Source organism: Megalobrama amblycephala, linkage group LG6 (assembly GCF_018812025.1).
Source record: "Megalobrama amblycephala isolate DHTTF-2021 linkage group LG6, ASM1881202v1, whole genome shotgun sequence".
NCBI classification, from domain to species: Eukaryota; Metazoa; Chordata; class Actinopteri; order Cypriniformes; family Xenocyprididae; genus Megalobrama; species Megalobrama amblycephala.
This window is the reverse complement of record NC_063049.1, coordinates 18,990,555-19,015,765: the sequence shown is the minus strand read 5'-3', so window position 1 is coordinate 19,015,765 and position 25,211 is coordinate 18,990,555. Positions and strand designations below refer to the sequence as shown.

Genomic DNA, 25,211 nt, shown 5'->3' with positions numbered 1-25,211 from the left:
GGCCGTGTAGTGTAGATGGAGATCGTTTCTGAAATGCTGTGGAAACTCCAGTGTAGACGAGGACTGTTTTCATTTTAAAACAGTGTTTTAAAACAAAAACGCACTAGTGTAAATGGGGCTTAAATTGAATTTGGAGCTGAATTTGGAATTGAATTGATATTTATTTGATTTTGTGAGAAACCTCTCAATGTTAAAAATATCTTTTACAGAAATGTCTTGGCTAAGATGGACAGCAAAGCAAAACAATTACTAATAAAGTAACATACCTAATTAAAAACATTTGCTCTTCGATAATTCATCCTCAAGGCGTTTTCAATAATATGTCCCCTTTAAAGGCCAGTGTTGGGTTCTAACCTCTGATTGGTTTTGACAACAGAGGAAGTGACTTTGGTCTGATTCTTGACCACTGACCTACACTGAGACATCAAAGATGGAGTTAGGGGATAAACGGCATCCATGCTCAGTCAAAAGTGGGTGGGGGAATTCTGCTGAGGTGGCCAAAGTTCTTTGTGCCATTGATTAAACAATATTTCTCCCTGCTCGAAGTGAAGGGAAGGAAATATATTTGCTCCTTCAGTGTGAGGCGAACGCCCCGTGCCTCACTTGGGGTATAAAATGCGTTATTTTAATTTACAAGGCCAAGCTCATTTCTCTCCCTCATTCTCTCTAGAATCAAGGATGCTTGTGGAAATCCTAGAATTAAAATGACGTGCAATTAGATGGATTTCAAGTTCATGTGTTTGTCATGTATCATTTCCTTAAAGTCCCTGTAAAGTCATTTTAAAGTATGTGTTCTGAGTTTGTCACACCGCAGAAAAATGTGTTATTAACCACCCAGCCATATTTGAATGATTAAAAAAATCTGCAAGTAAATGAAATAAGTTATCAAAATCTCGAAAAAATAGGCAGCGCTCTCTGCTCTCAAACGCTGGGGGCGTGTCTGCTGTCGGCGCTGAAGAGCTGCCATCTCAACTGACTTGAGTCTAATGAGTCAAACATACTGATGCATATAAAAAGAATCATTTAGAAGGTTGCAAATTTACTGTGGAGTTAAAAGAGTTACTGTGGACTACCTACTAATTATAACATAAGCAACTCGGCAACTTACACTCTAGGCCTGGGACGGTATTGAATTTTTCTTACCGCGGTTGAAAAGCAATAAATTCCCGCGGTATTGCGGTAAACCGCAACCCGCAAACCCCCCCCCCATCCCCCCCCCCCCCAACCAACCACCGTGATCAATGGACTTTAACTTTCGCACACACACGGGAGGCAAACGAATATAAGGAACAGGTTTATTTCACTTTTTTTTTTTACATTTAGAACATGAACATTTAGAACAGAAATGGAATGATGTCTGAAATAAAAATTCTGCAAAACGAAATAATAGGCGAGGTTACCCTAGCCTTCATATTTTTTGGGGGCGATATCAGATCTGATCGCAATTCACAACAGAGATCTGAAGATAGAGCATCATAAAGACAAACAAACACATTTTTATTTATCGTATTGATCAGTAATAGATATTAATTTGCATGTTTATTTTCCATATTTTTATCTTCAGATTAGGCTACAGTCGTCGTCATCAAACAATCACTTAAACTATAACGACTTTTGCGCACACAGAGGCTAAGGCAATTGAGCATAAGGAACACATTTATTTAACATTTATTTCACATTTAGAATAAGAACATTTAGAACAGAAATTATGTCTGAAAAAAAGTGCTGGCAAAACGAAAGGCGCTATGGTTTACATCCCAGCCTTCATATTTTTTGCTAGAAAAACTAGCATGTTCACTTTGTCAGGTTTAAGGGAGGCCCTGAAAGACGTAACGACGTTACCTGCAGCACTGAACACACGTTCTGAGGGAATGCTTGTAGCGCAAATGGTCATATATTTTCGGGCTACTTTGGAAAGCAGAGGGAATCGGACACTATTGTCCCGCCACCAGACAAGAGGGTCTGCGTGGGAATCCAGGGCTTCCTCCTGCAAATACCTTCTGATCTCTGTGTCTACACGAATTCTCTTGGGGGTCGGAGTAGATGTTTTTTCTTTTTTTTCCCCAAGTAAGTCAGCCAGATTCGGTTTTTTGGGAGGGTTGGGTGCACTTGCTCCCTTTCCATCACCGTCATCACGCTGCTCTTCGGGGACATTCATCATCTCCTGCATGAGCTCATCCTTCACCTCGTCAGAAATGTCAATGTCCTTATACCTAGGGTCGACAAACGCGGTCTTTGCCAATAGCTGTTGAGTTGAGGGTGCACTGTATTTTTCCATCAAAACGGCAGACATTTTTTCTTTCAGGTTGCGCGTCAATTGGGTGTCCTCCTCAGCGGGGAGCAGCAGATCCTCGGTGACTAGCTGCAGCACCGGTTTCAAAGAGGATGCAGTCACTGCTCGCTCAGAAGACAGTGCATCCGTGAAATCGGCAACTTTTTTCAGGGCTGCATTCACCGATTCCATGACCTCCATGTCCTGCCACGTCGGAATTAGGTGTTGTGTGCGCCGGTCATCCAAAACCCTCCGAATGGCAGGGCCTTGTTCAAGAATGCGCGCAATCATTTTTTGCTTTGTTCCCCACCTGGTGGGGCAATCCTGTGAACAAATTAAAACACATTTAGGATAGACTTTGCTTTAACATTATTTAAATTTACATATTTTTATATTACTTATATAATATATGAATTATATTTAATATGATTTATATTTTATATTACATATTTGTACATGTTTAGCTATATTAATATTTATATAGATATTACGTGTGCGCTTTTTTGTCTCAGTGGTTAATGAAGGCTATTTAACGAAGGCATATAGAGTAGGCCTAATATAAATATGTAGACATATAGGCTAAATTAATATAAATATTTAAAAATCTATAATATATATAAATATTATTTATATTATATATTTTTACATATTTATATTTATTTAGCCTATATCTCGTGTGCGCTTTGGTCTCAGTGTGGTTCAAGGCTATAATTTAACGAATGCTATTTAATTTAACAAAGTGTCACACTGCCGTGATTGTAAGCCTGGATATCTTTTTCGATGGCCTTTTAATGAAAATGGAATTTCAGAATCACATACTTAAATGTTTAATTGCCTACAATAGATTATTTATTGATTATATTGAATTAAATCTCGCAGGCCTAGCCTATTTGTAGTCAATCTTTCCAAAAACAGAGTTGGAAGAGAGTTCAAACTTACCAGTACTAAGGAGTGCTGAGGCAGGTCCAGCTCAGTTTGTTCTTTCTGAAGCCGTTGCTTCTTTTGCCAGCTATGGGAGAAAGCGTTCACAAGCGTTCGACACAAACCCATGGCCCGGGCAGTGCGTTCTTTTTCTGCGTTCATGGAGTTAGTGACGGCTAAATGGAGGTTGTGGCCGAAGCATGGTAGCCATCCCCATCCAAGTTTTCTCACCGCAGCCACAATGTTTGCTCCGTTATCACTAGTGACACAAGCCAACCTCTTCTCATCCAGAGACCATTCTTTAAGAGCTGATCGCAGAGCCTCGGAGAGGTTATCACTTGTGTGACTTTCTGGCATGAAGGATGTCTCCAAACACCTTGACTTCAGCTCCCAGTTGGTGTTCAGGTAATGAACTGTCACGCTCATATAGGGCATCATGTTAACGCTTGACCACATATCTGTTGTGATAGAAAAATGGTCAGCGTCCTTTAACTCGCGTGTCAAACTGTCCTTCATTTTCATATACTTCTCTGGTACTGCCTTTTTTGAAAAGTATTTTCTGTCAGGGGGGACATATTGTTTGTCGAAGGCCAGTAGCATCGCCTTAAAGGCTGGTTTCTCGACTAAGTTAAATGGCAACTTTTCCTCCAATAGGAGGCGAGTCACACTATCCGTCAGGGTTCGCCACTGATGGCTGTCGCGTTGGTACTTAGTCCCTTTAGCAAACGAGTCTGCGATGCCCAGCTGTCGTCCCTGGCCTGAGGTTGTGGGCCGATCTTCAGACGAAGCACTTGTTGTGCTCCCAAGGGCAGCAAATGTTGCCGGATGATGGATTCGAAGATGCGTCCTCAGGTTGGACGTATTTGAACGTGATACCGGAATCTTTCTGTAGCAAATTCTACAAATGGGCTCATTAAAATTGCCTGGAAGTCCTTTTTCATCGGGTTCAAAGCCAAAATGTCCCCATATTGGCGACGTGACATTTGGCTTTGCCACCAAGTTAGCCCTCTCTGCCATGTTTCGATGGAATAGTAGCTTAAATGCGCAATTGTCGGCTGCGCAACCACGTGAGAGAATTGTGTTAAGCAGAATAAGCACGTGCAATTAAAAACTGAGGTCCTGCTTTTTTGGCTTTCTCATGAGTCATCCGCCTGTATTTTATGCTTTAGTATGTTTTTTTTTTTTTTTTTTTTTTTTTTTTTTTGTGCGGTGATGACGGTTACAGGTTTAGACCCGCGGTAGGCGTCACGTGACCGCGGTATTGCGGTAATGCGGTAACCGTCCCAGGCCTATTACACTCATTGGTGGGCACGTAGCCTACTGCCGACTGTTGTTGAGTCGAAGAATGACGGTGCCGCGAGACGGGAGGATGAAGGCCGGGACGGGAGAGACTCTGTCTGGGGCGAGGTCTTTTCAGTCACATTCACCAAAAACAGCGGATTATCTGTGAATCCCAGCTGTCTGATGAAAGTTTGTAAAATTATCCGGTGTAGAACGAGCACTTTAGAATCCTTCATATCATCGTTTTAGGAAATTTAAATAAGGAGACCGAGCATATTGTGTATTATAGCAACCATGTAATATGCATTTACGTGACGAAGGCATTATTAGCTAAATGTGCAAAGGGCTGTATAACTGTAATGACACTCGAGATTGAGCAAGTGAACCGCTGTAGCGTTAGAGGTGGCGCCACGCTCGGTGCGTCAGCGACAGTTATATAGTGTTAGGGGAGGGGCTATGCTCGGGGGTCCAAGTGTGTCATCAGACTCCCGTTTTAGCTCCGCCCAAAAAATCCTGTGCAGACATTTGGTGAAAAACTGTTTAATGCTCTAACTTCACAATTAAGCATTACACAATTCACAGTCTTTGTAATGTGTTTCAGCAATACATTTGTAACATTTTATAAAGTGTTTAGAAAGAATTCTCAGAATTGACTTTACAGGGACTTTAATTGGTCTGTGAGAGACAAATGCACATTTGACAGCACAGAAGCTGGTGTGAAGAAAAACACACTGAGAGTAAATTGCTCATTATACATTTTTTTTTATTTTTTTTTTTTATTTTTTATTTTTTGCAAGCAATCAAGTGAGGATTCCTTTCTGCCCTCGAAGAGAGAACTTGAGAGAAAAATGTCAGATTGACAGCGCTGTCTCAGACCCACTCACATTCCTGGAAAAATTGCTGTGAATGACACAATGCTGGATCTCCCTCTCATCTGTTTCTCTGCATAGGATGCCGAGATTTAATAAGTCCACATTATTAAATATCTGGTGCTTGGATATATTTCACTATTTTTATCAAGAACACTTTTATTTGGTTGTGAAACGCATTGAGCTGTGGCACTGGATAGGTTCACCTCTGCACAGCCTATTGAGCTATTGGTTTTCATGCAGTTATGAATCGCAGAGAGGAATGGAAAACAATGAACCTCATATGAACCACTGCATCTTGATATTGATAAATATAAATCTTTTTTTACATTTATATTTGATTGTATGCCATAATATCAGGTATGACTTTAACATGTACATTTATGAAAACCAATGCTACCTGTGCTGGAAAAGCTAATTTTCTGCTCTTAGCCAGTTTTAAGCTGGTTTTCAACCCGCTTTCTATTGTTACAATGTCAGTAGTATATGTTGTAAATTAACAATTTTTACGCATTCTCTGTTACCTGGACTGAGAAATTCACAAGAAATTCATTTGTCAGCAAGATTCTTTTGACAGTTAAAGGGCTTTTGTGAAAACTTCAGATTGCACTTACACATTTTTGTTTCCCCGCCCACAGACAGTCCAATCGACAGAGAGTTATTAACAGAACAGTTATCATAAGGGTAGGTTTATCACTGAAAATTGTATTGTACTTTGTCTACTCTTAAAACAGCATTATGGTAAAAATAAAACACTATTGCTACAGCTTTCTTACTAGGGATGGGCATTTCAAGCAAAAATAATATTCGAAAATCGCTGGGTATTATTCGATTATTATTCGAACCCTGCAGCTCGTGACGATACATTGATGTCCTAAGACAAGAAACGATCGGTTTGTGCGAGAAACCGAACAGTATTTATATAATTTTTTACCTCTAATACACCACTATGTCCAACTGCATTCATCACTCGATTCGTTTGGTCTGATCGCGCTCTGACAGCGGCAGTGATGTCTCGCTCTCATTGAAGTATATGCGCGAGACATCACTGCCGCTGTCAGAGCGCGATCAGACCAAACGAATCGAGTGATGAATGCAGTTGGACATAGTGGTGTATTAGAGGTAAAAAATTATATAAATACTGTTCGGTTTCTCGCACAAACCGATCGTTTCGTGTCTTAAGACATCAATGTGTCGTCATGAGCCGCAGGGTTTCATTTGGATTTGTCTGTCGTGTTTTATTTACTCTTATAGTCCAAGTTCCCGCTGACTTGCATTATACCACTGACAGACGGCAGCAGTTGCAGTTAAAAATCATCATTTGTGTTCTACTGAAGAAACAAAGACACCTACATCTTGGATGCTCTGAGGGTAAGCAGATAAACATCAAATTTTCATTTTTGGGTGAACTATCCCTTTAACTCAAGCCATATAATGATTGTAATGTGCTGAAACATTAATATGTTCATTAATATAAGTGAAAGTAAAATCCGCACGGCCATTCATAACGGTGCGAAGCAGAGCGGGCGTTTTCAATTAATTCCTGCGTTGAGCTTCCACATGAATAAACTGAAAACGCTCGCTCTCCGCCAGTGGACATGCACCATGAATGACCGAGGGGATTTTACTTTCACTTTCAAATTAGTGCCAATTCGGGAGCGGTGACAAGTGATGATACCGGTGTTGTTCCTGAACACCGACTATCGCAGCAAGCCTACCTCAAGCCATATTGATTTAAGGCTGCCTAAACGCGTTATAACATTGTGAACAGCCTGAATGACGGCACTTGTGTCGTGTGAACATTGGTTTTAACGTCTCTGTTATATGCCACGCTAGTCTGTGTTCTACTGTTGTCTAAGAGTTGATTGACAGCTTTTTAGGTGCGTTATTGGCAGCGCTCACCACCCTCTGTGAACGTGTCACCCTTGAAAACATGAGGATTTTTTAAGACGACAATCTCACAACCTATTCGATATTCTATAATTAAATCAACTAATTGAATATTCGAAAATCGTGACATCCCTATTTCTTACCTGTGCGCGATAGTGTTTTGCTTCGAGGGATTGTGCGTAACTGACAGAATGGCAGTTTCTTTCAGTTTTTCCCCTCCGTTTGACCTAAAACACTGTGTTCGTAGTCATCCAGTTTGAAATGTTGACTACAAACACAGAGATTTTTCAGATTTTCCATTTTGCCGTTCTCTCCATATTTATGATTCTTTTCAGCCTTTAGCCACAGCATACAACATGCTAGATCCTTCTCTGGAAATTGAAAGCAACTCACTCCCGCAAAATGTTTATTTTTTTAATTCTTGAACCCAGGAACAATACAAGTCGACACCATTATGGCTAAAAGTTTGCTAAGAAGTATTTCCTAGTAAAGCAAGGCAGTATTTGACTGGTCAGGTGAATCCATAGCAGACTGGTGGGAGTGGGCTTGGATGGCAACATTCCCAGTGCATTATGGGTGTTGACGTTTTCTTAACTTTTTGTCTCTCTTTTCACTCTGGCACTAATTGCATGTAGCTTTTCCAGTAACAGTCTTTTTCCAGCGATTAGCAGTTGAGTAACATTATGCTACATCACTGTGTTTTCTCTCACTTATTCGTTTTAGTCAGTCTTTTCATTTGCACTGTTTATGGGCTTGTTTACACCTGGTCACTTCATGTGTTTTTACTGATTGGATAGCTATCTGATTAGTTAAAGGATTAGTCCACTTTCAAATTAAATTTCCCTGATAATTTACTCACCCCCATGTCATCCAAGATGTCCATGTCCTTTTTTCTTCAGTTGAAAAGAAATGAAGGTTTTTGATGAAAACATTCCAGGATTATTCTCCTTATAGTCAATGGACTCCACTGTTGAAGGTCAAAATTACAGTTTCAGTGCAGCTTCAAAGGGCTTTAAAGTATACCAGACGAGGAATAAGGGTCTTATCTAGCAAAACGATCGGTCATTTTCAAAAAAAAAAAAAATACAACTGTATATGCTTTATAAACACACATGATCGCATTGCAAGTGGTTCCGCCATTCAACTTATGGAACAAACGCGGCGCCAGTTCCATTTTTTCCGTAAGTAGAATAGGGAAGGCGTAGGACATACAGCGTAAGCTTTTTGAAGAATACGGAAGGCGGATTGGCGGAACAACTGCAAGGCGATCATTTGTTTATATAAAGCATATACAGTTGTCATTTTTTTTTTAGAAAATGACCAATCGTTTCGTTAAATAAGACCCTTATTCCTCGTCTGATATCATTTAAAGCCCTTTTAAGCTGCATTGAAACTGTAATTTTGACCTGCAACAGTGAAGTCCATTGAAGCCCACTAAAAGGAGAATAATCCTGGAATGTTTCCATCAAAAAGCTTAATTTCTTTTCGACTGAAGAAAGAAGGACATGGACATCTTGGATGACATGGGGCTGAGTAAATTGTCAGGAAAATTTTATTTGAAAGTGAACTAAGACTTTAAAATGGTTCCATTTACACTTGGCCACATAAATGTGTCTCTGCAAAATAAATATAAATTATATAATTAATTCCTGTGTTATATGCAATTTTTAAATGAGTTCACTTTAATGAAAGCAACAGATACGAGGTGCATTTTATTTATGATCAGCTAATTTCATGATCAAAGACATTTACACTTGTCCAGTTTCATATGGAATGCATCTCAAACCATTTCCTGGTTTGAGTGATCGAATTTAAATCTGACTCGAAAGTGTTTCAGTGGGCATTTACACCTGGTGTTTTTACTATCAGATAGCTATCCAATCAGAGAAAGCACATGAAATGACAAGGTATAAACAGGCCCTATTGTATAACAAGTTTAAAAAAATCACTGATCAAATGAACAGTTCACCTGGTTTATAAAGATTTTTTTCCTGCTTAAATAGCTAACTGTTAAAATTACATGAAATAGTTTTTCTTTGTATAGAGCAGGGGTGTCAAACTCCTGGAGGGCCACTGTCCTGCAGAGTTCAGCTCCAACTATGGCTGCAAGATATTGTTTTAGCATCGATATCGCAATTGGTGCATCTGTGATAGTCCCATTGCAGGATGTGTGATGTCAAGTATAGGGATCGTAGTTGATATGTGATCAGTTCTGACCAGGCACTACGTGTTGAGGTTTTCCTAACTATTTGCCTCGGTTTTCTCTAGTCAAGAAGCACCGATTATTTTTTTATTTTTTTTTCACCATCCTGTATAGGCAGCCAAGTTTTATTTAGGCTCATTTTGTCTGTGGTGAAGTACCCCTTTTAGATGGGCTGATAAATCCCTAAAATCTCTCTAAAACAGTGGTCTTGACTCCACAATGTTTAAAAGATTCTTCAAAAATGAGAGAGATCTTTATTTAGTTGTTTTAGCTTATTTTAAAGCTTGTTTTGTCTCATTTTTATCATTTGAAGTCATCTTAGATTTACAGTTTTACGACGTCACTTTCCCGCCGAAAACGCGCTCCCTCAGCTGGACTGAGTGGCAAAAGAACCTGCTGCGTGACTGGATTTAGTAGAGGAAACTGCGAAAACGCGAGTAAAACTAACGAATTACACTAAAGGTTTGAATTGAATGTGTTCCTTACAACTTGTCAAATAAACCTAATCCATGGATATTGACATGCAGCCACATATATAGTTTTATAGTATAGTTTTTGTCATTGTTGTTTATTTAAAAACACCCAATTATACAGAATATAAGATCGAAAATATTTAATTGATGAGTTGTCAACATAATATATAACAATACAATATATACGGTATGATTTTACCTCAAAATGTAACAATTTGACACAAAATGATAACTGCAAATCCATGTTTCTCTGCCTGGAGTCCAGCTGTTTCTGTGAATTGCAGTGATCCATTTGCTTTTTTTCTGTTGCTTTCTGCATTTTTTTTTAAATATATACCTCAGGGTTTGTGTCAAAGCTATTTGTACAGTAAATCACAAAGCTCTTTTCCGTTTTGGATGTGTTTTGTGTGTTTCTCACGACATTCACGTTGAAAACCAATGCTGCCGCTCAGTCTTTTGCCTCTCAGTGGACGTGACCGCAGTCGTAACGGTCGACGGTGACGTCACTTGCATACCCTCTATAGAGCAGTGGTATCAAACTCCTGGAGGGCCAGTGTCCTGCAAAGTTCAGCTCCAACCCTAATTAAACAATGGGCATCTAGGAGCTGAGTTAGACACATGTGGTTGTAGAATAGGGGAACTTGCCATTTAACCAGTTAAGAGTTCTTTTTTTTGTTTGTTTTTTTAACCATAGCATTTCTACAGTCTTGTACTGTTCAAATTATGATCACTTCCAGTCTGGTCAGTCTAGTCTGTTGGCTAGTTTTATAGGAGTTTAGGGCAATTTTCATTTGGCACACCAGATAAACACCAGCTTGACCGTGCTGGGATGCCATCTAGGCCAGCTGAAGACCAGCTGGCCAGGTTGGGAGAATAGCTAAAATAGCCTTTTTAAAATAGCTAATTAAGACCAGCAAACCATATTTAAGCAGGGTTTTTTTCTGCAGGGACATTTAAGTATGTTTTATATGCTGTATGTATGTGCTGTAATCCTAATGTGTTCAATATATGATTATACGTATCCTTTGCTTTGTTTTAAGTGTGCTCACAGGGATTTGCAGGGCTCTATCGTACCACCCACACACAGATCTTTAAAAGCCTGCCCCAAATTACACTCCTGCTGACCCACTTAAGGTGTTTTACGGTGGGCCTCATTGCTAGTGCTGGTTGCAGCCATCATGACAATACATCTGGACCTCTGAATGAAAAGTCATTTTACAACTTGATTTTAGGAGATTGATGTCCTGAAGTCGACCCTTACACCAAAGACGTGAATGTCAGAACAAAATCTTGCCCTATGATTACAGCCTTCTTGAAGTATCCATCCCTGAGGCACACCTGTCTAGCAAGCAAACATATTTGCACTTGGTAAAACAGAATATATTTAAATCAAAGGAATATTGAACAGGCCATATCCTTTGGAGTGTTTCCTTTAAATAAGTATTTTTCATTCAGGCCACATAATGAAAACAGTTCAGCGATGTGATTTGGTCAAATATATTTGGATGAAAGCTGGAAAATCCTTTCTTCTCCATTAAAAGGAAAGATTCACTAGTGGAGCTTTAAGTCTTGAAAATATTGGGCTGAATGAGACTGTCTTGAAATCCCGTCTTCTCTCTTTGAGGGCAGGTTTCATCTTCTGCTGAATCTATGAGATCGATTTCAAAGCATAACTATGAAAATGCTAATGCAGAGAAACCTACAGGAGACGAATACTTAAAATCACCATCAGCTAAATCCTATACAAATAGAAATATGAAACCAAAACATATGTAAAGTCAACATGTGATGCCACAACTCAGTTTGCTCAGATCCAAATGAAATCCTAACATAAATATTTCATTGACTTGATTTAAGCGGTACACTTTGTCCAAGGGTTGTCAAATACGCTTGAAATGATGTAACAGTGAATTGTGTATTATTTTTTTGAAAGTTCTCAGAGAGCAGGTTGTGAATTTGCGCACCTTCACTCCTGAAGCTGCATATCTTGTGGACGTGTCTTTGCAGGAGCCTCTCATCATCACTGTTGTGGAAAATAAATGTGTTCGTTTTCAGGTATTAGGATGTTTAAGGCTAACTGGTTTTCATCTCTATAGTAATGGGTTGAAGACAAATGTGCCATTGTATCAACACCAATGTTGGTGAAGATATGCAAATCTAGAAATCTAGAAATTACTTTTTAATCAAAGTACTCAAATAATGACTATTAATTAATCCAGTTAATCACATATAAGTATTTGCTGTAAAAAGCCTCCATGTGAAGCAATGTATTAAATTGTTATGGCAAAAGAAAGCAATACTTACGAAAAATGGCCTTTGAAGTCAATATATATGTATTTTTTTTATATATATATATATATATATATATATATATATATATATATATATATATATATATATATATATATATATATATATTAAGGGGCCACAATTTATCGTTTTTTTTTATTTTTTATTATTTTTTTTTTTATTATTATTAATCACCCTAAATTGTTATATTATCAGTCCTGGTAATGATTATTACAAACTGCTCACTTGCTTTACTCATCAGGGAAGAGGATTTCTCCATCAAACTAAGTGCATGCCACAAGCTTTCTAGTAAATATTTAGCTTTCTCCTCAAGTGTACTTTCATACAGTGAGAGTGAGAGGAGGAAAAAAACAAGGAGAGATTGAGTTCTGATGAGAGCAGAGAGAGGTTCGTCAAGTTTTCTAAGACAATTCTGATATCAAATAGTCTTTTCAGCGACAGTGGAGCCCCGTGTCTTGTGTATTTCACTCCGGCTCTGCCGTGCTCTGCACGTCCTGCAGTGGGAAATGAAAGCCCATAGTGCTATGTGTTATCATCATCTGACAAACATTTGCAAAAATACATAGTGTGTGTATGGAATTGTGACATTTCCTGAAGAGGCTATAAAACTGCAGTTAAAGGTGGACTCAGTAGAATTTCAAAAACACTGTTTAGGAGTTAGTCGGGCCGAAACAACAACAAACGTCTAACCAGTCAGCTTTAGTATGACGGTCAAGGAGAGAGAACGAGCAAGAGGGAGATTTGAAAATAAGAAAAAAAAAACTACAGAACGAGAGAAGGGACTGTAGGAACAAATCAGCTCAAATGAAATAATTAATTTATAGGGAATTATAAAGAGTCATTTAGTTTATGACCGAGCAACTGAATCTTCCAGCGTTCATCTGCTTGGACCGTAATAAGCTCTTGTAACGAATGTGAATATCCAACTATTGTGAAAACACTAATTAATAGCTCAATAACAAGATTGACAGTTTAAGACATTAAATTTTCAAGCACATAATACAAGACACTTTCTTTTAAAATCTACAGGAGACTTTATTTATTCTAACACAAACTAATCTAACACAAACACACACACACACACACATGCACTCATACACATTGCAGAAAGAAAGGAAATGAGAGAGAAAGAGTTTTAAGGGAGAATGAAATGATGAGCATGATTTCTAGCAAAGTATGCACTTCAAAAGACCTGACCTGAACGGTCCGTGTACCTTCATATAATTTGTTTTTTCGTTTTTGTCTTCTAAACGGAAAAACGAAGAAAGCATTCATTTATAACATATTCGACCCTCCTCATGAGCATAAATAAACACATCTCGAGTCGTTTTTTTCATATTTTTATTTTTGTTTTAATCACACTTTGTTCTAATCCACCAAAACGAAAAACAATAAAACCAAAATGGATAAACTTGCTTGAATATTCAATTTCTACATGGGCGGGAATAAAACGCCCCTTTCCGCTGATTGGTCAACCAAAGATCAAGCCGCGCCATCAGTTCTCAGCTCCAGAATCAGCTCCGCGCAACAGTAGACTATATATCCGATACATTTGTACTGATTATTACAGAGTTTATTGCAACTACATGTAATCTAGTTCTCATCAAACAGCCAGACTAATAAATAGCTCGACACAACCCGTGCCGGGGCAGAGCCTAGACGGAGCTTTCTTCTGTATTCATTCACGTGCCGTGAAATACTAATTTATCGTAATAAATATTAATTTACGTGGCATCTGCTCTCACAACTTTGGCACACTTATTAGCCTCAATCTGTGTGCCGGACTGGACAGCGCTGAGACTGGTCAGTCTACTGAAGCGCTGAGCAGAATCGATTCAAGGGTCAAGTCATCTTCATTTATATAGCGCTTCTTACAATACAGATTGTTTCAAAGCAGCTTCACAGTGATAATAGGAAAATTACTTGACAGGGTTTGTTTTGGCTTTACAGCAGCTATGAAGTCTATCGAGCTAAAGTTTTTGATTGAATCACTTTCGTTGTAAAAATCAATAATAATTATCTTAAATGACGCTTAAATGACACTTTTTTTTTTAACTGAAAACAGAACAGAAACAGAAACTTTTAATGCGTCTTGCCGTTCATTACGTGTTTAAGGGTAGACTATAACACTTTGAACAATAAAGCCAGAGATTAATATATATTTTTATATTTATTGCCATCTATTACCGTCAAAAAATTAATTAGTAAAATAAGCTATATTTAAAATAGCTATATCTTATTAAAGGCATGCCATTTTTAATTTAAAATCTTAAATTTAGTCAATACAATTATATTTTTACATTATTTGGTTTCATCCAAAGGCATCTTGCGCTGCAGAGGTGGCAATGCAGCATCTGAAGTTGCTTTTAGATGTATTTACACAATTAATGCTGCTTAGAGAGGTCTGTAAATACATTCACACAGCAGAGCAAATACATAATGCAATTACATTAATTTTATGTTTTATACAAAATTATATGAATACAGAAATATGAAATAAATTACAAGATGAAACGAATATAAAATATCGCCAGTAGGTGGCAGCAAGTCACTGTGTTAATGAACGAGTGATTTTATTCAATCGATTCGTTCGAAACGCTGATTCATTCAGTAATAAAAGGCTGTATGGCTGGTGAATCACTCAACCGATTTGTTCAAAGACTCGGATTCATTCACGAATTTACTACTATAGGCTACTCTGTGCACCTTATGTTGCGAGTCGCACAATGATCAGCTAGATAAAACAGGCGGTGTGCCAATTAGGAGTAGTTGTGACAGCAGGTGCAATGTAAATAAATAAATATTTAATATGATAAACTAATTCCACCGCACGCAAATGTATGTGCAGGCAGAAGAAAGCTATAGTCTGTAGGGTTTGTGTCGAGCCATTCATTAATCTGGTTGTTTGATGAGATATAGACCCAGATGAAATGTCCGATACATTCTCTCCTCGCTGTCCAGCGTGTTGCGTTGCTCCAGCAGAGATTTTTAGAATTGGTCAGCTAAATAAAACAGCGGTGTGCCAAATGCATAGGCTAGGAGTAGTTGTGAGAGCAGATGCCACGTAAATTAATATTTAATACGATAAATCCGCCAACTATTAATATTTGAACTCACGCGAATTAATAGCTTATAAGAAAGCTCTGTCTAGGCTCTGCCCCGGCACGGGTTGTGTCGAGCTATTTATTAGTTTGGCTGTTTGATGAGAACTAGATTAAATGTAGTTGCAATAAACTCTGTAATAATCCGTACAAATGTATCGGGTATATAGTCTACTGTTGCGCGGAGCTGATTCTGGAGCTGAGAGCTGATGGCGCGGCTTGATCTTTGGTTGACCAATCAGCGGAAAGGGGCGTTTTATTCCCGTCCATGTAGAAATCGAATATTCAAGCCGTTTATCCATTTTGGTTTTATTGTTTTTCCTTTTGGCGGATTAGAACAAAGTGTGATTAAAACGAAAATAAAAATATGAAAAAACGACTCGAGATTTGTTTATTTATGCTCATGAGGAGGGTCGAACGTGATGAATGCTTTCTTCGTTTTTCCGTTTAGAAGACAAAAACGAAAAAACGAATTATGCGAAGGACCCTGAACAAACCATGAATCATTAATTTAATGCACCAGTTCAGCTTTAGAATCTTGAGGTACTTGCTTGTTGACTTTAAATGGGAAACTCCTCGTCGGCGTGCAGAGAAGGGTTTTCTGAGTCGATGATTTATTGCAGAATCTTTTCAGGTCCGGATGTTGGTTAGGTAAAAACCAATCCCGTTTGAGCGCGCTGGCAAAATGTAAGGAAGTCTCTTTGTCATGGCTGGAGTTAAAGTTAAAGCGGCAAAAGTCGTTGGTTAAACTTTGCGGCAAAACTTGGAACACGAGACTCTCAACGGAAAAGAAAATTAAGGAAAAGAAAAGTGTGAAAGTTGGATGGCTTGAATGAGCTGCTTGTCTGTCCTTTGTCAGCTTAGTCTTGTCTTTGTTTCATTCTTGTTACTCGTTACGTTACTCTGCTTACTAGTTACTTTGTCTTGATGTGACTATTTAAACTTAGGTATTTGTCCCACCTCTGTGAGGAGTTCTGGCCAATCAGATATCGTCTTGTTTCAAAAGGTGGCTTTTCTCTGCCCCCAATCATAAAATAAGTGTTATCTCCGGTCTCTGGAATTGCCAGCTTTGGCAGAGAGTACCGTTTAGACAATTTCTATTAAATGGAATATGATACATTTTGCATAGATTTCATTCAAGCCATGATTTAGAGGAGAGGAAGAGATTTAAAATCATATCAGACACAAAATACTTTCATTCAACCATTCAATAGTTACACAGTTACATGAGATGTGGGTGTTCTAAAACATAACTGTTCACATGTAGCATGTGTAGACATGATATAAAATTTATGCAGTTAAAAGATGTTTGATAAGTCCATTTCAAATTGTTTGGAACGATTTGATGCAGTTGTAGTTGTTAGTTCACTCAGAGAAACAGGCCTGCATTGTCTCTGTCTCTTTTGATCTGGAGATCAAAGACTCTTTATCTTCTTTTCAACCATTTGGTTTGTCACCTCTCCTTCAGTCAGGAAGCATGGGTGTCATAAAAGTACCTAGCAGGGTTTTTTCTGTAGACGGATTGGAGCCGAAACTTAGATTCTCTGAGTTTGTGTTTCTGTAATTATGTTTCGAAAGAATCATCTGAATGATTCATTTGTCTGGTTCGTCCATGGTTCCTACAGTTCCATAGAAGAAAGTCATATGTTTTGAAAATGACATGATTTTTTTTATGAACTATTTATTTTAATATAAAATTCCAATCATGTTGTTTTCAGCTTGAAGGAGAAGAAAGGGAATGGGATCTGAAAAATGATTTGAGCTCTGTGCTGATACTGTTTTCGGGGACCAGAGATGAATAGAAATGCGTGTTGTTAAAAACATGACACTAGATATTTCTCTGAAGACAAAGACTGCAGTAGGCGTGTTCCAGTCGATCCTTCTGATCGCTATCGGCTGATAATTGCTTCTTATGATTCGATTGGTGTTCTCTCAATTTGCCGATATCATAAACCGATCTAATGCTGATGACACAAAAAGACGTGCACCTGCCGTGAGAGGTATGCCATGTATTACATGTTTACAGCGGCACTGTCTCAATCTCTGTCCTACACTGGGTAAAATAATTATAATGCTGATTACACAAGGTGAGGTACAATTCATACATCTTTATTAAATAACTTTTGACCAGTTGCCATGAACAACAGCAGCTGCATATGCTGATCTCCCTCCACTCTCTTGAACTCTTCCTTCACAAGAGCCAGGTCAGTGTTCCATTTCACTAGAAAAGTACACCAGCCCAGTTTTCAGGCTTTAAGAGTTCATGAATAAGAGAAAATGAGACTCCCAAAAAACAACATAAAATAGACAGACATGGCAACACTGCAGTACAGAAACTACATATTTAGATATTTTAATACATTTGTGAATAAAATATAACCAATGAAATGACAATAAATATTAATTATTAACAAACCCTTGGGTTATAATTAACATCAATCTGGCAATAAGCATTGTAGGCTCTTAGGCGTATCTGTCTTAATATTTATATTTTTTGTGTATGCTATGGTTTTTATATAATATATTTTTTTATGTTTTTGAAGAAGTCTTATGGTCACCAAGGCTGCATTTATTTGATCAAAAATACAGTAAAAACTAATATTGTGAATTTTATAAAATAATATTGTAAAATAACAAGTTTTATATGTGAATATATTTTAAATTGTAATTTATTCCTGTGATGCAAAGATACATTTTCAGCATCATTACTCATTGATCCTTCAGAAAGCATTCTAATATACTGATTTGCTTCTCAAGAAACATTTATTATTATTATAAATGTTGAAAACAGTTGAACCATAACACTTTTTTTTTCTGGATTCTTTGAATACAAAGTAAAAAAAAAAAAATAGCACAAAAGTCTTATAACATTCAAAGACTATAGAATAACACAAGACATGTCACTCGTATTGTTTTGAATGGGAGAAAGTGTAACGCGCAATATGGCGGAATAAGTCCCGCCTTCAAAATAAGAGCCAATCGCCGACTGGTAAAGTCATCGCGTCACTGCAGCGGCCGTTAGAAGCACTGTTTCTATAGAAACAGTCAGACACGTGCCTCTGAAATGAGGCACGAGATGCGCATTTAGGTCTGTGCATGCGCATTAGCTTGATACAGCCTAAAAAATACAGTTTTTTTTTTTTTTTTGTCATGATTTGACAAGAGCTCGCTCAGGTACTGGGGAGCTAAACCATTTAGTGCTTTGTAAGTAATTAGCAAGATTTTAAAATCTATACGATGTTTAACAGGAAGCCAATGCAGTGTTGACAGAACTGGGCTAATATGGTCATACTTCCTAGTTCTAGTAAGAACTCTAGCTGCTGCATTTTGTACAAGATGTAGTTTATCGAGCAGAACAACCACCCAGTAAAGCGTTACAGTAATCTAGCCTTGAGGTCATGAACGCATGAACTAACTGTTCTGCATTTTTCATTGAGAGCATATGTCGTAGTTATATTTTTAAGATGGAAGAATGCGGTTTTACAGATGCTAGAAACATGGCCTTCAAAAGAAGGCTACAAATAGACCCCATGATCAGTGATCGATGATCGGTATCGGCTGATACTGCTTCCTGTGATCGGCGATCGCCCCAAAAGTCCTGATTGGACAACCCTTACTGCAGTACTAGTGCTGATCATTCTCCGTTTTCTGACAATTTATTGTTTAGCATGTGCTAGGAAGCAAACAGTATGGCAATGGTGAAGTAAACTCTAAGTCTAGGAGTTAAAAAGCATTGTTTTGTTTTTTTTTTCAGTTGGAGCTGTGGTGCAGTGGTTAATACTCAAGTTGTGCTCATTCAGGTAATTCAAGTTCGAATCTGGCCTGATTCCCCAATAATTTTCTTGAATCTTTCCACTATATCTGTAGAATAAAGAAGCAATAACCTTCCAAAAATCAGTCAATATTTTTTTTTTTTAGATAGACCTCACAGAAAAGCACGTAATCTATTTTTAAGCCTTTACTTGATGTGTCTGCTTGCACTACCTTCTGATTAATGACTCTGCCAGCAAATTACAGTCTTATTCAAGGGTGGTATTGTACTAAAACAAGCACCCATTGACCTCTTCTACACAGGTGAGGTGATTGGTATGTTAGTGACTGTCTTGCAAACCCAAACGACCGGTTTTACCCCCACAAAACCATCTCCACCAAACATCTCCAGGGATGACGGGGTGATTTTATCCTTGCTCATCTGGGAATGCCATGCAGGACACAGAGGATTGTCTATATGTAAATAAGTGAAGCGTCCTGGAACAGGTTTCCTGGAAGCACTGCTATAATGGATAACTGCACCCGATCAGTAATTACTCTCTGTCTCTCCTCTTTGGTGTTTTCATTACTCCCCTTATGATCTGTCAGCGTCAACATGAAGATTCTTTGTATATCTCTCTTTGTTGTGCTCGACAGAGCCACCTTGTGAATTTCTGTGAACTTTTTCAACACCTAATTCTGCAATCGCTCATTCAACAAATCTAGATGATTGAAGTTTAAGACCTTGTTTTATAATTCGATTGGATGAGATGAAAGTTGGTGTGATGTTTTCTATATCTCTCCTCTGTGTGTATACACAATCCCTGCTATATTTCAAAATTCACCCATATGTATTTATTTACCTGATTCAGAATGATTGAACACATTTATTTTCATATGCATATTCCTGTACATTCTTAAATCTGCTGGAGACCTTTTAGATGTATTTGTGTGTGTTATTGTTATGAAAGTACAATAATTAACTGACACTCCCTGCTATAAAGTCCATCTTAGACCAGAACAGAAATGTATCCAGTCTGCTTTATGTTGGTTAGTGCTGCTTTAGCTATGATGTTCACCTGCTAAAACATGATCTATCATTTGAACAACCCTCTTTACTCACCAGACTTGATAAAACTTTAGTAATTAGAACTACGATGTTGCAAACCATCACAAACCAGTCTGGGCCAGCAATTAGTTCATACTTGTCTTAGATGGCCTTAACAGAGGCATTCTTGATTTGGTGATTTATTTATTCGTTTGTATATAAGAATAATTAAATACAAATCTCACTGTTGATATCATTATATGCTGTCAGTGATATGGTATTTATGAGATATGCATCATTTAATAAAGACCCTTACGAAAAAGAAGTGCTATTAGTATACTTCTTTTAAACTAAAAATAAGTAGACTTTCAGTCTACTTTTTATATACTTCTCAGAAATTGCACTTTTTGAAAGAGTACAGAATCTCTGGATCAAAACGCAGGAGAAGAAGCTGAAACAAGCGATAGAAGATTACTCATGCAAATGTAAAATAAAGTGATCATCAAACATTAAACAGCATATAAATCAAAACTGCCTAACATTACTGAATGAAATGTTCACCCAGGACGAGCTATAGGACTGTGAGGCTTTGGGGGTATTGATGGACTCGATCTACTCCGTGTTTGATCATCGTTCTGAATCTGATCCGGACATAGTCTTTGACAAAAATGTAATATTCTATAATTGTGATCTGTTCAAAGAAAACTTACAAGTATACTTGCACTAAACTAGTAGTTTACTGAACTATATTTCAAAGTGTAATGTCATATACTAAAAATGTACTACTAGTTTTAAAATAGTAAACTAAAATAGTAAACTTTATTCATTTGGCAGACGCTTTTATCCAAAGCGACTTACAAGTGAGGAATACAACAAGCGAGTCGTCATGACGAGGCAAATAGACACAAGAAGTGCTCACAATACAAGTTTTAGGCAGTGCTCAGAGTATCATAAGCTACAATAGAGATGGATTAGAGGAAGTGAAAGGATAGGAATAAGAAGTTTTTTTTTTTTAAGATGAGGTTAAGTGCTCACGAAAGAGATGAGTTTTCAGCTTTCTTTTGAATATTGCCAGAGATTCTGCATTCCGGATGAAAGCAGGAAGATCGTTCCACCAGCAAGGAACAGTGAATGAGAATGTCCTGGAGAGTGATTTTGTGCCTCTCTGTGATGGTACCACAAGCCTTCGCTCCTTTAATGAGCGTAGGCTTCTGGTAGGAGTGTAGACTCGTAAGAGTGAGTGGAAGTAGGAGGGTGCTGAGCCTGTGGTAGATCTGTAAGCAAGCATCAACACCTTGAATTTGATACGAGCAGCAAGTGGTAGCCAGTGCAGAGAGACTACTAGTTTACTTATAAGTTCACTTAGTACAGAGACAGTACAATGCAGTACAAATGAGAAACCTAGCTGTGAACTAGTTTGTGTACTTAAAGTCTACTACTGTTACACTTACAGTACACTTAAACATATACTTCAGTTGGGCCAATTTAGTCCCAAGCGATACTGAAATAGTACACTTACAAGTTAACTACTAGTACATTGATACTAGTATACTTACTACATAAAGTATCCCTGAAGTAACTATATGCTCAATTCTTTATTTTATTTTTTTAACTTCTGTATAGGAGTTAAATGTTGGAATATGTTCCGATTTAAGTACAAGGATGGACTCCTTTAATCTGTGCTCTATTTGTCATTCCATCATATACCGGTTTTGTTATTGAGGTGTGCGAGATGGCGATGACTGGCAAAGAGGAAAAGTAGGCCAGGAGCCTAACGCATGTAAACAGCAGTGAAATGTGTTTGAATACAAATCTCTGTGGAGTCAGGTTTTACATTCAACAAATACCAATGATGTCTTATTTCCTACCCTTCCCCTCACCCCTCTGGCCTTCTCTTCCTCCACTCCGAGAGAGTGCCATTAAGTGCTTGGTTTGCGTGCAGGTGCTAAAATCACACAAAATCCCACTCGCTGTTTTCTCAGAGGCTAATTAATGGTATTTTGAGAGCCGCATCTAATAATTCAAGGTTAGCAAAAGACTAAGGGTTATGATTTAATGAGAACGTGTTGGGTAAAACAATGTTTTGCCACCACTATGTGAGGAAGCCGCTGATGAATTAATCAAGTTGTCATACTTTAAAGGAACTATTGGAATTAATAGTTGCTATTTCACCAACAACTGACATCCATTAACATGTTGATTTCTATTGCATTACATTTTCACACTTTTGCTTAGCTTATTAGGACCTGCACTGTTTGTATATACTGGGTCTTTCTTAAAGATGAATTAATTCATTTATTTAAATGCCTGTTGGGCATCCTGTGCATTTAACTTTTAGCTGATTTTTATTATTTTTTTTTTTCCCTCTCAGGTGAAGCTTTCATGATTTACAGTCTCATTACAAGATGTCACATAAAATGAGACAGGATGCTCAGTCATATGTATGAGGCAAATGAATCGCCATGTTAAATGGTATCCTGTAACTTGCATTTATAATTTGATAGAAGTAGGCTAACTGCCTTTCTGGGCCCTGGTCCTGAACTAGGCTTTCTTTTTATCCTGTAAAATACACCCCCACCCATGGTAAAATTAATTTATGGCTATTATATATTCTTCAACCTTTCGCTCCTCGGGTTTCTTCTATAAAATATGATCGGGGAAAAATGTGTGAAGAGTGCCAGAAGGAGCCACTTAACAGTAGATTGTATGGGAATTAAGCCATAAAGGCATAAACACTGTTAATTAAAACCTGAGAAACTGAGAAGTGTAAAGTGTAAATTATGGCATGCAACAAGCCACAGCAGGTAAATATATATAACATGGAAGTATGTATTCAAATAAATGCTATTCTTTCTGAAGGATCATGTGACACTGAAGATTTATCACAGACAAAACATAGATCACACATTTAAAAGGCAAAAAAAAAAAAAACTGTTTATCTTACACTATAAGTCTGATAAATAGCAGCACTGCATTGTAATTTAGAAAAAAAATATTTTTAACACTGACTTTATATTCAAAACTGCTCTACTGATCAAAGATAAATTTAGTTGTCCCTGATGGTATTCAATGACTGTGCGAAAGTCAACAGCTTTGATTTGTTTAATATCCCAATGAATGATAAGCTATTTATCACGCTCACAGCAGAGAATTCTTTAATTAGAAAGATTTGCTTATACACTTAGGCTTTGATTGAGAAAATTCATTTTTCTCTCTCTAGCTGTTAAGATAAAGAACTCTTTCTAGACGTCAATTCATTTGGTTATTCAGGATAAGCAGTGATTCCCAACCACGTTTATTTAAGCTGTTCCCAAGGGGTACTTGGAAAGATTTTGATTTGCTTTGGTAAACCTAAAGAAATAAAATTAATCAATACTTTTATTCATCAAGGATGTTAAACTGATCAAAAGTTACAGTAGAGACAATTATAATGTTAGAAAATATTCTATTTTAAATAAATGCTGTTCTTTTGAACTTTCTATTCATTGAAGAATTTTGAAAAAAAATTGTACACTGTTTTCAACATTGATAATAATAATGAATGTTTCTTGAGCATCAAATCATCATATTAGATTGATTTCTGAAGGATCATGTGACACTGAAGACTGGAGTAATGATGCTGAAAATTCAGCTTTGATCACAGGAATAAATAACACTTTACTGTATATTGACATAGAAAACAGCTGTTTTAAATTGGAATAATATTTGACAATATTACTGTTTTTGTTTGTATTTTTAATCAAATAAATGCAGGCTTGGTGAGCAGAAGATACTTCTTTTAAAACATAAAAAAATCTTACTGACCCCAACGGTAGTGTGTGTATGTATATATGTATGTATATATTATTTATTTATATATATATATATATATATATATATATATATATATATATATATATATATATATATATATATATATATATATATATATATATATAACATACACACACTACCGTTTAAAAGTTTGGGGTCAGTAAGATATATAATATTTTATAATATATAAAATATATTGCAAAGAGTACAAATACCTTTTGTTAAATATCCCATCTGGAAATGATTTATGAATAAATGTACTGATAATTCTTTTTCAGAGAGTGTTTTTTCGCAAAACATAGACAAGCTCAGGTGTTATATTAAAGGGGACTTGCAAAGTCTGTTTTATCACCCACAGTGCCAGTTGTTTTCATGAATCATTGTAATAACGGCCAGTTTAATAATATAAAGGTGCCCTAGAATGCTTTTTCACAAGATGTAATATAAGTCTAATGTGTAGACTGAATGTGTCTGTGAAGTTTCAGCTCAAAATACCCCATCGATATTTTTTATTAACTTTTATAACTGCCTATTTTGGGGCATCATTATAAATGCGCTGATTCAGGCTGCTGCTTCTTTAAATCCTCGCGCTACCCGCCACCGAGCTTGTGACTCTAATACATTGCATAAACAAAATTCACACAGCTAATATAACCCTCAAAATAAATCTTTACAAAATGTTTGTCATGCATGCTACATGCATGCATCAGATCATGTGAGTATAGTATTTATTTGGATGTTTACATTTGATTCTGAATGAGTTTGAGGCTGTGTTCCGTGGCTAACGGGCTAATGCTAACATTACACCCTATTTGAGAGATTTATAAAGAATGAAGTTATGTTTATGAATTATACAGACTGCAAGTGTTTAAAAATGAAAATAGCGACTGCTCTCTTGTCTCTGTGAATACAGTAATAAACGATGGTAACTTTAACCACATTTAACAGTACATTAGCAACATGCTAATGAAACATTTAGAAAGACAATTCACAAATATCATTAAAAATATCATGCTGCCATTTTTCACTATTGTCCTTGCTTTCTTCTGAGGTCTTTTAAACAAATGAGATTTACATAAGATGGAGGAAACAATGGTGTTTGAGACTCACTGTATGTCATTTCCATGTACTGAACTCTTGTTATTCAACTAAGCCGAGGTAAATTCAATTTTCAATTCTATGGCACCTTTAATGATAATGCTAAATAATTGTGATGAGATTAAACAGAACACATTTCAGATTTGGGGTCAGTGAAGAAGTACTTGAACCTCACAGATGTT

At 37.2% G+C, this 25,211-nt stretch overlaps 2 protein-coding genes across 5 annotated transcripts in view; one reads left to right on the top strand and one right to left on the bottom strand.

The window, feature by feature from the left end:
• The window catches only part of thsd7ba (thrombospondin, type I, domain containing 7Ba), a 320,311-nt gene that overhangs the window by 44,168 nt on the left and 250,932 nt on the right, over positions 1–25,211 (top strand). The gene's annotated exons all lie outside the window — the stretch shown is intronic.
• LOC125269618 (E3 SUMO-protein ligase ZBED1-like) lies at positions 1,751–4,479 on the bottom strand. Its single transcript, XM_048192549.1, has 2 exons — positions 3,212–4,479; positions 1,751–2,596 (listed from the first exon to the last, which is right to left on the bottom strand). Exons 1-2 carry the CDS (start codon positions 4,208–4,210, stop codon positions 1,751–1,753), a joined length of 1,845 nt encoding a protein of 614 aa, XP_048048506.1. The 5' UTR covers positions 4,211–4,479.